The following is a 15,637-nucleotide window of genomic DNA, read 5'->3' as shown; positions in this document are numbered from 1 at the left end:
GGAAATACCTTTTGCTGACTAGGTGTATTTTTTAATTATTTTGGTTCATTTATATGGCTTCAATTTAGGTTTATGTTGGCATTATTTTTTTTCTACCAAAGAAAATTTAAGTTGTTAGAAAATCTGTCTGCATTTTTGACTTTCTTGAATAATCTGAACCTTGATGGCATTCTGATTATTTTTGTTTATGTTGGACTACACCAAGTACTTGATGTTTATCTTATGGATTGCCTTTACTGTCATGGGAAGCTGTTTGAACCTACTGCTTTGTTCTTCCCCCTACAAATCTGAGGAAAGTGCCCTATTGTCTTTTACTTTTTGCTTTCTGATGTGGTTAGTAAGCCGTTCTTGAAAACAGCAGGTTTTAACGTTGGTGATTGTTCCCCTTCTTGGGGTTTTTTCCTGTTTCACGGTGGGGTTTTTTCTTCAGCAGCTTTCTGTTCCCCTCCTACCAGGACACTGGGTTGGATGGAGACCTCTTGGAAGGAGTGGGAATGGGGACAGGCCTGTTGGTGAAATGCTTGACTTTATTTATTTATTTATTTATTTATTTATTTATTAGTTTGTTTATTTATTTGTTTGTTTGTTTGTTTATTTATTTATTTATTTGCCACGCCCCTTTCCTTACCACTTCAGCCATTAGTTGTGTCTCACTTCTAGAACATTTGTGATCGTTCTGTGGACATAAAGCTACTGGAGGGATGTTTGCATATTCACCGCTCCTCTCCGCATGGTGTACGGGCATAAGTCCCTAACATACACACTTGCTACAGCCTTGAGTTGCTTTTGTAACATTGAATTTAGTACAAAGTTCGTCTGTTGCACAAAAGCCTCATGCGTCTGTGGAAGAAAGGCTTCTTTGGAGTTGGTTCGTGAGGGCCCGGTGGCTGTCAGTCTTCAATACTGTTCTCCCATTACATTTAGGATGTTAAAAGAATGAGTTCTGCCTGGATGCTCCAAGATGTGTGATTCCTAATTCTTTCGAGCCTTGCCTCTCTTGTACTCGGGACGTGAATCCATGGGAACTTGGTGTTCAACCTGTAGCTACTTGCAGGTACGCCAAGAGTCTGTGAGGCCTGAAGACTCCTGGGCAAATTTCTGTTAAGCAATTGCAGTTCTAAGTGTAGGATGTAAATGTAATGGATCCTCCTTTTAATCTCAGCCCTCTAACTATAATATGCTTGGCACTTTTTATTTACTAATAAGAAAGATAAGCTGCTGTGAAAGGCTAGACATAACAGCTCAGTTTAGCTGTCTACAGGAAGGCATTCTGATGTGGTAATATGTGGAATGATAATCCTGCATTTCAGTGCTTCCTAAAAACAGCTGTGCAATGCTGTCTCAGAAAACAGCTCTTCTCTTAGAAGCTCTAACTAGGAAATTTTATTTCTTGTTACTAAGAAAATGTTATTAATGTTGATCAAAATACTTGTCCTTAAAAGCAAGTATTTCTTATGCCAAGAAATACAGTTTAATCTTAAGTGTTGTTTTTTGTGGGTTTGGGTTTTTTTGTTTTACTCATTTGAGAAATAACTCTCCTCATGATTAATTTGTCATCCATTTCTTTAATTCTTTCTGGTCTGCCTTATTTCTGTTTCACAGAAGTCCTTACAGTTTTGCTTCAAAACTCTCTGGTCTGCTCCTTTTAACTTTTGTGTACTCTGCTAGTGAAACTTTGCAGCTCCCTTCCCGGTTGTTTTCTTTTTTTAAGAAGCAAAATAGATAACAAGAGAAGGTCAAAAAGACTGGAATAAAAAAAGCAAAAAAGGGGACTACTGAGAAAAGACTTCAGCTGTCCTTTTTCAGAAAGGTCAGGAAAATTTGCTTTCAAAGGCTAACTTGATATGCCCTGATCTTTTTTATTATTATTGCACAGCCCATATGTTACTAGTAATATGTGTACTAGCTAATCAGAATTCAGGATTTATAATGCTGTCTTTTAACAAATGCCAAGTGTTTTTAGTAATATTCTGTAACTGTACTTTAGTTCTGAGGCTTTGTAGCTCCTGTCACAGTAAGTTACATCATGCAAGCATCTGTGTTGGTGTGAACCAGCACTTTATAATTAATTTACCAGTGTTCAGTCAGCTGGATTGCTACTTAATTGGCTGAATATTTCTAGCCACATGAAGTTCTTGTTCTCAGAAGCATAGTGTGTGTGTGATAACATGCCATTGTCTTTCAGTGCATGTCAGGATCTCACTGTGCGAATCAGCCATGTTTACTTTTTCCACTTTTCTTATCATAGCATGAAACCCAGTCCCACTACCCTTTTCCAAAACCAATCCTTAAAATGAAAGCTAGGCTGTTAACGTTTCTTGTCTACCATTAAATGATCTTATGTTCTACAAATTGTTTATCAGAAGATGAACTTGGTTGTATTACAATCATATTACTTGGGTACCAGCTCACAAGGGAGAGTAAGTAATTTCTCTGCGATTTAGGGGGCACCTTTGAACATCAAGTTAATTTGTTCAGTAAAAGAAGTGTATAATTTAGAAACTTCATGCTAAGCAGCCTTTTTAAAAACAACTTTGTCTTTGGAGACCAGTTAGGAGATTGTAGGCCTAGCAAGATAGTTATTGGACCAAATTTAGTTTGCTGAGGAGTTGCCCAAAAGTTCTCAGTAAAGGGAAGAAAAGATAGTAAGGAAAAGGATGTATGAAATCAAGGAAAGTGGGGGGATGTGTGGAAGAAGTTTGGGCTGAAGCAGAGTCATGCTAATGCTAACAAATATTGAAGAAGCCCAAGCCTCTTGAGGCTCAATGAAGTCACCACGATAAATGATTGAAGTGGCAATACAGGCTCCCTAGTAAGGAGCTTTCCAGTGTAGCTTCATCCAAAAAGAATTCAGTTTGTGTACTCCCAGCCTACTTTGTGATGTAAACAAAAGCGCAGTTAGTGAGGGTGATCTTTAAAGTACCCTTGTGACCTGAACTAATGCACTCGTATTGGCATGCCTGTACAAATTTAAGAGGGAAACAATCCCAAAGTTTTAAAACCATGGAGTTGAAACCATGTAAAAGAATAGCAGAACTTGGCAAGAGGTCTCTGAATGCCACGGCTCCCCAGGAATAATTCCCGTGAAATATCTAGTGAAAATACAAGTTTGTAGTACACTCCAGTTGGAACTGGGAAAGTTTATTCCACTAATAAAGGATCTAACCATTAGACAGGGATTAAGTGGCAATGCATCCAATGTAAAAGAAATGGCATAATGTGAGTTGTGGAAAAATAGGCAATCATGAATGTAAAAAGTTGTTGTTATTGGCTGTCAGGCATCATTGCTGATCCTGGCATTGTCTGTATTTATGATCACACAGGTTTAAAGTTATGAGGGGAAAAACTTTGCAATGCTTTTTTTTGACTTAATGTCACTCTGCAAGTAAATCTCTGTTTTAATCTTATCCACTAACTTTTATTAGTTTAAACTGAACAGGAAAAAAATGATGTAACAAGTAACAAATGGATTCAATGAACCAGAAAGTGTATGTTGTTTTCAATGATCACAATGTTCTGAGAATGTTTTCATAGTTTATTATTTCAATGGGTTACATGGAAGCAACTTGGTCCCAGTTTAACATCTTTGTGACATCATTTTGTTGGCCAGTGGTTACATCCTTGCTTTAGAGGAGTAAGGATGGATGAAGGGTTTCTTCGTAAAGGTAGAATGTTTCTGCTGGGAAAGGTGATGCTTTTCTCTTGTCCTATTTCCTTCCCTGCTGCCGCCCCCCCCCCCCCCCCCCCCCCCTTCCTTTTAATTAGGGGATCTTTTACATTCTTAAGGTAGCTTTCACAGGGGAAGCGTTACTCTGTTTTGAGGTGGCTAGAACCCATGGATAATTGTCTGGGTTTTAAGTCCTCTGTTGAGGTTTAAATTAAGAGCAAGTTAGTGCTCTAACAAATTTTTGGCAGAAGTTTCAAAGCAAACTGGATTGATCTATAAACTAATCCGATCTAGTGGTTAGAAGGTATTGCTGTGTATTACAATTTAGGCTTTAGCTGTATTATTTCTTTAATTAGTACCATTATAAAATAAGAACAATAAATTTTATCTTAGAAAGCAATTGTGGAATAGCCACTTCAGTGTTGACTTACCAATATTAGCGTATGTACAGACCTTTTATGTTGTAGTATTACGCTTTCTGGAAATTAAGAGACACGTATCCAAAATCAACTAGTTTAGGTTGTAGGAATGGGGGGTTTTAGTTCCAAACTTGCTTTTCAACCATTTTATAGCTGTTAAAGTACCACTTAGTTCTCAGTCTGCTCTGATATGTCATGCAATGGTTCAAAGAAGGATAAAAAAAACTTTTATGGGTGATAAGTGTCATGCTTTCCTTGAGGTGTGTGTTCTGTCATCATGGCAGGTAATGCATTTTAATAAGTCCTTTATTATGCAGAATACAAACGATCTATGTACGTTCTTCAAGACTGTAGCAATGCCCAAGTTGTTAAGTGAATGACAGTTGATCTAATGTTAGCATTGTACTAAATAGGAGCACTTCAGTCAGTTTTTCATAGAAAGGACATTTTACAGCTTTATTCAGGGAACTGATTTAATGAAGAGATAATGTGAGCTTTTCTTTTCAGCAGCAGCTCAGCACACCCTGAACAAAATTTGGACAAACTGGTGTACATCTAATATTTATGAGCTACAGTAACTACATCCTATAAAATACTATCTTCCACTGTAGGGAAGCATCTTTAGTCTTATTACTCATATTTAATTGGGCTAAAGCTGTACATTACATACAGAAAATATTTCTATAAAACATCAGATGAAAAGACCAAGTTTCAGAGTTATATTCCCATTAGCCACACATTTCCTTATGATGGTGTTTGCTTTGCTGAAAAACTGCTGTTCTCAAACTTCAACAATAATGAGCGCCTGAGTCAGGGAATGTATGGATTATTCAGAATTCTCGTTCTTACATATTAAGAGAAATCTTCTTTCCCCTACAAAAGGTTCTGTTGTGTTGAGCTTAAAAAAAAGATGGGGGCAGGGTGAGAGGAGTCACGCACAGTCCGGTTAATGGTCACTTGCATTCTTACAAATTTGGGCTTTATTATTTCTTACCCTTTTTCTGTATGCTATACATACTGTTTACTGTTATGTAAAACTTGTATGCCAAGAATTAGATGCTGGTTTTCTGTTTGTTCTGTAATAAGATTGGAGTGTTTTCTGCCTGTTTGGAATAACTACGGATATAATTTGTATACATAGGAAAAGGTTTCCTCTTTTTTTTTTTTCTTTTTTCTTTTTTTTTAAATTTCTTTCTGGAAGCTTAAATGAAGTGGAGAGAAAAATAAGTTGTTACATGAAACCAGATGGGATTCTGCAACATTTGCAGCCAAAAGCTTTTATGATCCTGTTTGGCTCAAATCCGTAAGAATTCTGCTTGTTAGAGACGGGTGTACTTGCAGTCGTTTTTACATACGGAATATTTTGCAGTGTATTTCTCCAGCCACTTGAAATGATTCTTCCTTTTGGATTATACCAATACATATGCTTGCTATGAATGTGGTAAGGGTTTACTTTACCTATTTTTTTTTTCTGATTTTAAAACATTTTTAATAATGTTTTATAAAGGGCTTAGATCATTGGGTTGAAAAGTATTCTGTGTTGTGAAACCCAGCAGGATAGACAAAGGGGTGGAATTAGTGTGTGTCTGCCAGTGTGTTGCAGTCAGTGGTTCTAGGAAGCCTTGGGGTCCAGGGACCAGTTCTAAATCTTTGAAAGGTAACATAAAAAATGGCAGGTCTGCTGTCCAGAGGCTTAAATTTACTGTATGTAGGCTTGCACCACAATTCAAAACTTCTTAGGAATCTGCAAACTGAAAAATGTGCTTTTATGTACATGCATGGAAATAGGGTAAGCCTTTAGAATATTAGTAACCTGATTTGATATTTGAAAATGTGTAGATTTGTACAGAAAGGTGCATATTCACTTTTTAACTACAAATCTGATATTCAAAAGACATTCTATACGGAAAAGTGTTAAATTAATTACAATATACAAGTTGCTGGTTATGTATTTCACGGATTTCCTCTTTTTGGAAATTCCTCTTGTATTCTTCTGGACACTAAATAACTTGTGCTGCTTTTTACTGTACATTGAATATATGTTAGAAGTTGGATGAAGTTAGCTTATTGAAGCACTTTGTTTAACCATGAGTTTTCTAGTAAGGATGGTGGTGAATAAACAGATTGGCTTAGCAAGGAAGCATAACCCAGAATATGATGGTTTTACAGAGACCTCATTATATGACGTGCAGGTTTTTCTTGAGCTCCAGTTAGGGCAGGGTGTTTTGCAATGATTAGTGTTGGTAAGAACACAAGTGAGTTTCATCTTTGTATTCACACGAGTGTAGTTGATAGGAGGGGCTATCAAAAATGTCTTGGAAGCCTTCCAGCCAAGCTGTGCTAATCAGCCTAAAGTTATCAGTTCTGATGGAATTAACAGAAAAGGACTTTGGTCGTCATCTAGGGTGGTTAGGTACATATATACCACCGTAGTGTGAGGCTTATGAATACTTTTTGCTCCATGCCCAGGTGCAGCGAAAGTCTATGTTAAAAGAGGTTCTGTAAGTGTGTTGGTCATTTTTTTATTTTGTTCTTTACAATCAGTTTTCCATTTTAGCACTTCTGCTGCTGGGTAAACATAAATGTCACAAACTGTAGTGTGGAAAACAGATAGGAGAGGCCTTCCAAAAAGTTGATTGAAAGATTTTAATTACTACACTGAACTTTGGCCATAGGTAACGCGGTGTATAAATCTTATCCAAAATAATAAAGAACACGGTTACAACCCTCAGTAACTGCAGTTAACACCATGAGTCATTTCCAGCTGTCTTCTCCAGACACGAAGGCATTTGAACAATAGCAGCTGACTGTGTGGCGCTCTCTTAAACCATTTTCAGTAAATCAAATGGAGGAACTGTGTGTTCGCAGTTAAAGGGATGAGGATTGATGGAAGCTGCACAGTGCATGTTTTACTGCTGAAGGTCATAGCTAGATAGAAAACATATCTTAGAAATCCTTGCCTAACATGTTTCATCTGTGTAATAACATATCCGAGACCCAAATCTTCAATTTTGTTACTCACCTTCATTTTAGGATAAGCATAGATTAGAGATTTCAAAGGCATCAGTATTTTTTTAACATCTGGACAACTAACATTGTGAAAAATGGCTAGGAAATACTACATGTGATGACTCCATTAAGTGCAGTTATTAATTCATGGTCTCATGCCACCTATGAGAAGCCTTGCCATAATATATACTGGAAAGGAAAAAGATAAGTAAGGGACCATCCATTATTAACATACCATTGCTATTTGCATCCCATATACCCTAACTGTAGACATGTTCTCTAAGAGCCTGGAAAATGGGATTGCCTCTTAACAAGAGACAGTAGTCAAGACATACAAAACATTTTTCTAGATAAACGCATTAAACATGTATGAAAACAGAACGATGCTTTTGTTTAGCAGGGTTGTACCTCAAAACATAGGACCATTTCTTACTGTAGCAGTCCAACCATGCTAACAGTTTGAGAATGTGGGTTTTTTCTTCAACAGCTGTGCTAAAAATGTGCTTGCAGTGAAAATGTTTAGTTTGGTAGTTTTAAGACTATGTTTCTCCCCTCATTACGACTTCAGTGTATCAGGAAAGTTCTAAAACAGGGTGTGAGGGGAGAGCTCTTCATAAATCAGTAGGATGGAAACTTGCTTTCCTTTTTGGTATCCAAACAAAAACAAAAGATTTGACTCAAGATTGTAAAGACCCATAAAAAGGAGGAAATTCAGAAAGCACAATTAAAACTTCACCATCTGCTCACCCTAAAGCAGCAAGGAGAAGGGGGAGGTTTCCCTTGTGCACAACCATTATAAATCTGAATTGCAGTAGAAAATCAGTGGATATGGAATGGGCACAGCACCCTCCCTTCTCTTATTCGAGATACTGATTCAAGTGAAACTCTGGGCGGGTTGAACTACAAAAAAAAAAGTATTGAGAGCCTCGGCTTGACATTTTCCTCTTCTGTGCCATTGTGCCCCTCTGCAACTCTGTTTTAATGGTTTCTCGCTGCCCTTGGCGATGCCGTATTACCTCGTACGGGCCACATGTGAGTACTCTAATCTGAGGCAGAGAGGAACCTGTTTTTCCCCCCATCTGTTTTGGCTTGCATGTGTTGGTGCTGCTGTTAATGCCGACAGCTGTGTTAATATGCGAGGCCACCTGCCACACGGTCGATACTGCATCTTGGGGTAAAAGCCTAACTTTTCTCCCTTTGTGGAAGGTGTAGGTGGCTAAAACTGGCTTCCTGTGGGCAACTCTGCTGGCGGTTCCCATTTTATTATTTTAAATGTGTGAAAATTATTTACTCTTAACTTATGTGGCACTAAATTACTCCAGAGTATGGAATAAATAAGGGATTATTTAACCTGGGACGTTCATGGGTTTTATATTAATATAGTTTTACTACTTTGATTAGAATTTACTTACGTGCCTCCCGTAGAACTGTAGTTTGGTATGTTTCTGTATATTCTGCTTTTAGATGCAAGGAAGAAAGGAGAAACAGATTTGAGCACAAAATGTTACTGTTTGGGATTAGCATTTCTGATGAGGTTGGCTCTTTGTTCCTGGACAAGCGCAGCCCTGGTAATGCTTCGTGCTGCCCTGTGGTGCCCCTCTGAGCGCCTCGCTGGTAGAGTGCGGACAGATTTTGGACACAGCTAGGTGTTTTGACTGTCTCTGTGTGCAAACCACTCACTATATTATACTTCATTACATCCTGAGGTGGTTATGAGGATTAATTAATGCCTAAATCCTTCGGAGATACTGGATTTATAGCTTTTTATATATATATATTAGCTTTATAAATGCTAATTATTATATTCAGGTTTACTACAGATTAGGGATTAAACCCTACTTAAGCAATAGGTAGGGAAGCTGTAAGATGTATGTGGCAAGTAAGAATTACAAGTAATAGACAATCACTGAGAGCCTAAGCCTCCCTGCAGCCTGTTTGTGCAGTCCCAATAAATAGCCACTCATCTAATTTGGTTTTGGAGCCTTAATTACTTCTCATTTTGAATGTCAGAGGGAGTGTCTCCTTCTAATGTTCCTGTAACAGGGGCTGCTGTTACATTTTGTAGTTTTAATCCTGATTGCCATTTCCCTGAGAACGGGCAGCTATGTGTAGGTACTCTCAAAATGTGGTATCTTTTTTCTCTGCACTGGTCTGGAATTAAACATTTTGTAGTTTTGTGCTAGGTATGGGGCATTGTGTCACTAAGAGAACTGTCTGCTCCTTGTCTGGCCACTGAAAACTAGGCAGGACCTTGTGTAGTAAGTGCTGGTCCCCTGAAGAAGGTTTGTGACTGGTAATTATACCATGAGAAAGCTACTTCTTGTAACCTGTGAAACAGCCAACTAGTCCCAGCTCTGACCAGTAGAGATTTAAGTACATGTCCAGTACCCACCTGTGTCTGTGTTTTCAAAATCCACGTCAAAGCCATACAAGACAATACAAACGGGAGCTGTCTCACATTTCTTGAAGATTTTGCTCATAACTGAGGCAGTGGAATGGAGACAGAAAAGTAGCCAGGAGTTGATTTCCAGACAGTTTTTCTGCCGATGGGCCTGGAGTGTACCGCTTCATGCCACCCCAAGCTGCAGCCAGGGCAGGCTGATGCTATGGCACAGCGGTTAAGAATAGGGCAAAGAGGCCTTTGGTATAGAGGGGGTGGATCGAGGTGAACAAATGGGAAAAAAAAATCTTACAGCAAAGGAGGTGAGCACTGGCACAGGTTGCCCAGAGGGACCGTGGAGTCTCTACGCTTGGAGATACTCAAAAGCCATGGCCCTGGACAACCTGGTCTGGGTGGCCCTGCTCGAGCAGGGGGCATGGACCAGGTGACCACCCAAGGTCCCTTCCAACCTCAGCCACTGGGCGATCCTGTGAGATGGCACGATGCCAAAAGGAGTGGATATACAGGTGTGAGGTGCCAGCAGTTACAAAGAACAGCAGAGATGCTCATTGAGGCGAGAAAGAGGAGAGTGTGGCTCTCCATGTAAAATCCTAATGTCAAGAGTAGTAATTCACACTCAGTGAATCGTTAAGGTTTGGTGCATCACCTCTGTAAAACGAGGATGGTATTTGTTACTGGGTTGTTGCAACGGAAAGGTCATCTCTGCTGATCGGGATAGTTTGATGTTAACTGAGGGGAGGCCACAGCCCTTGGAGAAAAATGGTTTCAGTATAAAAAAAAATCAAAAAGCAAAAACAAACAAAAAAAACCCCCTGACAACAAACTCTTTTTCTAGGAAGAAATCTTTTCAACAGGCAGGAGAAACCCCCTTCCTCCATGGCAGTCGTTTTCATCGGCCCCTCAGAGCCGGCCCGGGTTACACCCGGGGCTGGCGCTGGTGCTCGCCGCCGGCGGGGTGACGCTCCGAGGGCCGCCTGTCGTTTTTCTTACGGAGTTCATTTTCGCTTCTGATCGTTTTCCTCTTTGTTGACGCTAGTTATGTCGCAGTGACTTAAAAAAGCCACCCGAACGCCCCCCTCCCCGGGGCTGGGGCGGTGGGCTGCGGTACCGCCACCCCGCTGCCAGCCGCGGGCCGCAGCTGCCCTCAGCCGCCCGCCCCCCCCCCGCTGCCCCGCGCCCTTCCCGCCCTCCGGGCCCGGCCCGCGCCGGCCACAAGCGGCGGGCGGAGGCGGAGCGGCGGCCCCGCCCTGGGGGCGGAGGGAGGCGGGTGCCGCTGCAGCCTCCCGCCGCGGGGACTCGGTGCCGGGCGGCTGCTGGCGGCGCTTCCCGTCCCGCCAGCGTCCTGTCCCGGCGGCGGCGATGTCCGGCGGGGGCAGCCGGCGGCGGGCCGGCCCCTCCTGGCACAGCACCTTCTCCCGCTTCTTCTCCAGGAGCACCCCCGGCGAGGGGACGGCGGGCGCCAACAGGTACGTGGGGGGCGAGGACGGCGCCCCGTCCCACCTGAGCGCCGTGAGCCGCCGCGGGGGACGCGGGACCGTGCGGGCCGCCCCGGGGGGTTGCGGCACCGGCGGCTGAGGGAGAGGGAAGACGCGGGCGGGGGGGCTGGCCGGGCGTCCCGGCGCTGAGGTGCCGCGGGGCGCCTCGGCCCGTCCCGGCGCTGGCGCTGCGGCTCCCGCGGGAGCAGCCGGGGCGGCGGCTTGTCACGCCGCGCTGGGTGGTGGCGGGGCTGCCGTCGCCGGTGGCTCTGGCGGCTTCGGCGTAACGGAGCCGCGGCAGGGTGCGGGGCAGGCCCCCCGCGCTGGGCTCGGGCCGCGGGAGGGGGTTTCCCGGCAGCGGGCCCGGCCGCGGGTGAGCGGCGGCGCCGGGCGAGCGCGCGTTGCCCCACTCCCGGGCCGCGGAGCGCAGCCGGCGGATGGAGCCCGGCTGCGAGGAGCCGCCGCGGGGCCGCTGCCGGCCCTGCCCCGCCGAGGGCTCCGCAGGCTGCAGCCCCTGCCTTGGGAACTGAAAGCGGGGCAGAGCGCCCGGGGTGTGTGTGTCTGCCCGTGCCTTTTTTTTGTTTCTTTGGGTGGGTTCTTTTCCCTCTACAGTTTTCACACTTTTAAGTTTTCTTTTGGACTGGCGTAAACCAAACGTTAATGCAATATAAATATTACTGATGCGCGTAAGTCTCAATGCAAAACTTGTGGTTTATGAAAATCTGGTCATTAATAAATATTTCTTAGCGCAGGGAGACTTTACAAGATGAAAACGTTTGGAAACTTTGCATGTATTTGTTCCTCTTCCTTTTTTCTTTTATTTTTTTTTGTTTGTTCCTGGTGGCAGATTTCTGTGTGTATGTAGGAAAGAAGCACAGATAAAGTTTCCTTCTGTTCCTCATGCAGCCTTATTATTGCCCCTTGTTAATTAAGATATTTTTGTGGTGAAAAGGTGCCAGCTGGCTAGCCCTTATTTCCTCAGGTGTAATATTTATTTTTTGCTTTCGACATGGTGGTTTTAATCTTTTGAGTTGTTCGTGATGCTGCGTATGTCTGTGTTTAAATTGGCAGACAATTAAGTGCAGTTTAATCAGATAGGCAGTGGGTATCACAGCAGTTCTTTCAGTAAAAAACTTCAGGATCTTGCTCTACCTATTCTTAGCAATCATGAAAAATAGCAGAGCGTTTTGCTATCATACACTGACCGTCTCATAAGTGCACTGTCTAGGTTTTTAACTTTGGGATTTTGTTTTATTGTAAGCATTTGACACATCAGTACATCACCAAGGATCCACTGGCCTTTCATGAGCATGAACCATTGCATTTTATTTTCTGGGGGGAAAAAAATTAAAAATCACTAGGCTGCTGAATCAAGGGCATCTTTACGGTTGTGGGAATAGTGTGGTTATTACACCTGGTTAAGATACGGGAGAAGGAAGAGGCTTGGATCTGGCAGAGGACCTGAGGAGGCAATAGGAGAGGTTTCATCAGGCTGCTCCTTACCATCTCCCTACAGCTGTGGTTTGGAATAAACAAAAAAAGTGTAGCGGTTGCCTTGGTAAGGAGGAAGGCGATGCTAGTTCAGTGGTTTGCGTGCTCAGTAGCCCATCTATAGGTTGCACTCGTGATAGACCTGCTCCATTTAACTTGGGGCTGGAGTCTGTTATCTTTATCTAAATCACAGTTTCATTTCCTGCAGCCAAGGAAGCTGGGATAGTCCACGGAGATATGAAAAGGAGATATGAAAAGGCTCAGGCCTCTTGGCCTTGTTCTTGAACTCCTTGTGCAGTAAGCTGGAGGGTGGTAGCCGCGATTCCTTGCTGGATTGGAAGCCAGCAAAAACGCTCCTGCTCTGAGAAGTCTAATTTGGTATGTTAAGGAGCGCGCTTTTTTTTTTTTTTTTTTTTTTTTTTGTTGTTGAGCTGGGTTGCAGCGTGGCATGTTAGTCAGGAATGCTGACGTTCTAGTATTTGGTTTCCACTGGCAGCCTTCTCCATAGATTAGCGTAATTGCATACATTAAACAGCGCTGGGCTGGGATGAGTGCCGCAGGTGTGTGCTCGTCATGTTTATTTAGTGAGCTTGATGGGTGTAGAAGAATGGATCGCCGAACAAAGCGTGTGTGTCTGTGGGGAGGGGGAACCAAGGCTGCTTTGTATGTTTATTGTTCAGGTGTGGAGCGCGTGAGGCAAGTTGGGGAATACGTCTTTTGTGAAGTGTTATGAGAAATATATACATCGGGATGGTTACTTTCCTGTTCATGTTATCAGTATGATATGTATTGGAACCAGATCAAATATGAAATATATGGAAAGAAACTTGTGTGTGGAGATACTCTATCTACAGTTGGGTTTCGAAAAAAGCAGAACACCTAAATAAAGAGGCAGGAGATGGAGCAGTGTGTTATACAGGGCCAAATACACACCCTGTGTACCTGCATTGACCTCTGGAGGCACGCATCGTGCTTCCTGCCTGTGCAGAACACAACAGTTTCCTAAATTTTTAAAGCCTGCAGAAATGAGCCTGCGTACATCCAAAAGTTGTCCTCCACTTGCTCCCGCAAGTTAGGCAGCAGCGGCTGGATGGAAACCCCCAGCTTTCCTTCCCGCAGCCACGTAGCTGCCCCTCTGCTCAGTGGCATATGGAGCTCTCACCCACTCTTGCTCTAGGCACCAGCTTCAGACGTAGCCTTAAAAAAACGCCAAAAACCAAAACCCAAACCTACTGTGGCCCTGGTTTAAATAAGGGGAAGGGGAAATTACACTGTTTGTTAATCAGTGTCTTAGACTCTTCTTCATCAAATGAGGTTCTCAGAGCTTATGTTAATAACTTGTCCTTTCAGCAATTTGTAGCTCTGATGAGCATGAGAATCGCTGGAGGCTTGCTTGCTTGTGGAAAAAATAACCCGTGCAGATTAGTTGCAAGTTTCATGCCGGTAAAAAAAACAGCACATGTGTAAAGGGCTTACTTGGCTTTTACATAAAATGTAGACAAAAATGATGTATCTCCCACTGAGTTCTTGCCTGCCTAAGTGTGTTCTTCAGAGCTGGGGCTGCTTTGAAGGAGGGCTTCGGTGCTTTCATCCCAGTTTTTTATCGGTAACTTCTGTCTAAGACAGTCATTATGCTTTACTTGGCCACTTGCTATTCAATAATACAAAATTGATTATTTGTTACTACAGTGTTTGTCCTGGAGCAGTCTAAATCCCCAGGGTGAAAAAAATGCCATTGAATTTTCACTGTTCTAATGGGAGGCAGGGGTTTTGTGTGGTGGGGGTTTTTTTGTATGTTTCCTTAGTCCATCTGGATGAAGATACAGCTTTTACAGTCTAAGTCAATCCGCTACAGATTCTTTCATAAATATGCAGCTTCTGTGGCTGAACAATTGTTGTGTTGCAAATAAATATGACCTTTCAGGTCACTTTAGAAGCTGCCAAGGAGGTGTGACACATTTTCACGGATCACTTTAACCCAGAGCTACCACCAAAATCTCCTTTAAACTATGGATGTATTTTATTAGTTATTCTAAATATTGTTTAGCAGGTTCATTTCACGTTTATCTTTTCCCCTCCAAGTGCTGTTGGTTGGTTGGTCAAATAGCTACCAGTGCCAGTGGGCCTTTGTTGGTTTGTCCAGATACTTCTTCTGCATCACTGAAGTGTACCAGTGACATCGAACAGGGAAGAGCAACCTTTTATTTGGTTTTAAAGGGCTTTTTTATTTTTGTTATTCAGGCTGAGATTATTGTTCCATTCACCCATTAGTTTCTAAGTAAGAGCTTTCAGAGATGGAAGAACTTTGTTTATTCTGCCTGAGGAGAGATTAGAGAGTCTCTTTCTTCCTCTGGGACTGCCAGTCATTGTTCCTGTTTACAAAGAATATGTATTTTTGTAATTGTAAAAACTGTGCATTTGGGAACTGCTGGGAATTGACTGAAAAGGGAGTAATAAATACATTTCAAACTTAATTCTTCTGAACTTACTACCTCTTGGCTAGTTTTGATTCAGATACCATTAGCATCTTTGAAGAAATCCATTGTTTGCTGAAAAACTCAATCTCTGCTTTCTAATAAAGAAACTTTTTCTTTCAAAGACAGAGCAGGAATTTTTGTTGTTAAATTTTAGCTTGTGAGGGTACATCAGGGATGACTGTTTGTGGAATCAGCAAGGGGACTACTCCAACCATATAGAAGAATTCAAGTTAGACTTACCTGAGCAAGATGCATTATGAAAATTTTGTGTGTGTTTGTTAATTTTGGGGGGTGTGTGTGTGTGCTTCTTTCTTTTTGCTTTGTAGATTTCTCTACTATGACTCTTATTGCAGGATAATTCAAAATAGTAGCAAAGGCCCTGATTCAGCAGGGTACCAAAGTGGTTGCCTATAATTAAATAGGTAAATAGTTCTCTGCGCTGTAGTGGGACTACTTGTTTCATTTGAATTAGGCGCTTACCTAAGATGTCTCATGGGACTGAGACCAGAAGGAGCAAGCCCAGCAGATGGCCGTGTATGTGTAAGACATTTCCTAAAGGAAATGTTACTAGAGTATTAATTATAATAGTAGGGCTCCTTGGAAAAAACAAAACAACATATTTTTCTTCCGCTGTTTTAAATGTTAACAGCATTGTCTCCTTCCCAATTATTGGCATAAATGCTAGAGTTAATAATGCA

The 15,637-nt window shown here is 42.3% G+C and overlaps 1 protein-coding gene across 1 annotated transcript in view; it reads left to right on the top strand.

The window, feature by feature from the left end:
- The first annotated feature begins 10,767 nt into the window (after window positions 1–10,767).
- The window catches only part of CRYBG3 (crystallin beta-gamma domain containing 3), a 94,264-nt gene continuing 89,394 nt past the window's right edge, over window positions 10,768–15,637 (top strand). Inside the window, exon 1 of the mRNA XM_037378078.1 lies at window positions 10,768–10,962. Coding sequence (XP_037233975.1) covers window positions 10,856–10,962 — 107 coding nt within the window. The 5' untranslated portion in view covers window positions 10,768–10,855. The remainder of the gene's footprint in view (window positions 10,963–15,637) is intronic.

Source organism: Falco rusticolus, chromosome 2, assembly GCF_015220075.1.
Source record: "Falco rusticolus isolate bFalRus1 chromosome 2, bFalRus1.pri, whole genome shotgun sequence".
Lineage (NCBI taxonomy): Eukaryota > Metazoa > Chordata > Aves > Falconiformes > Falconidae > Falco > Falco rusticolus.
The sequence above is the reverse complement of the archived record's forward strand: the minus strand, read 5'-3'. Positions and strand labels throughout refer to the sequence as shown.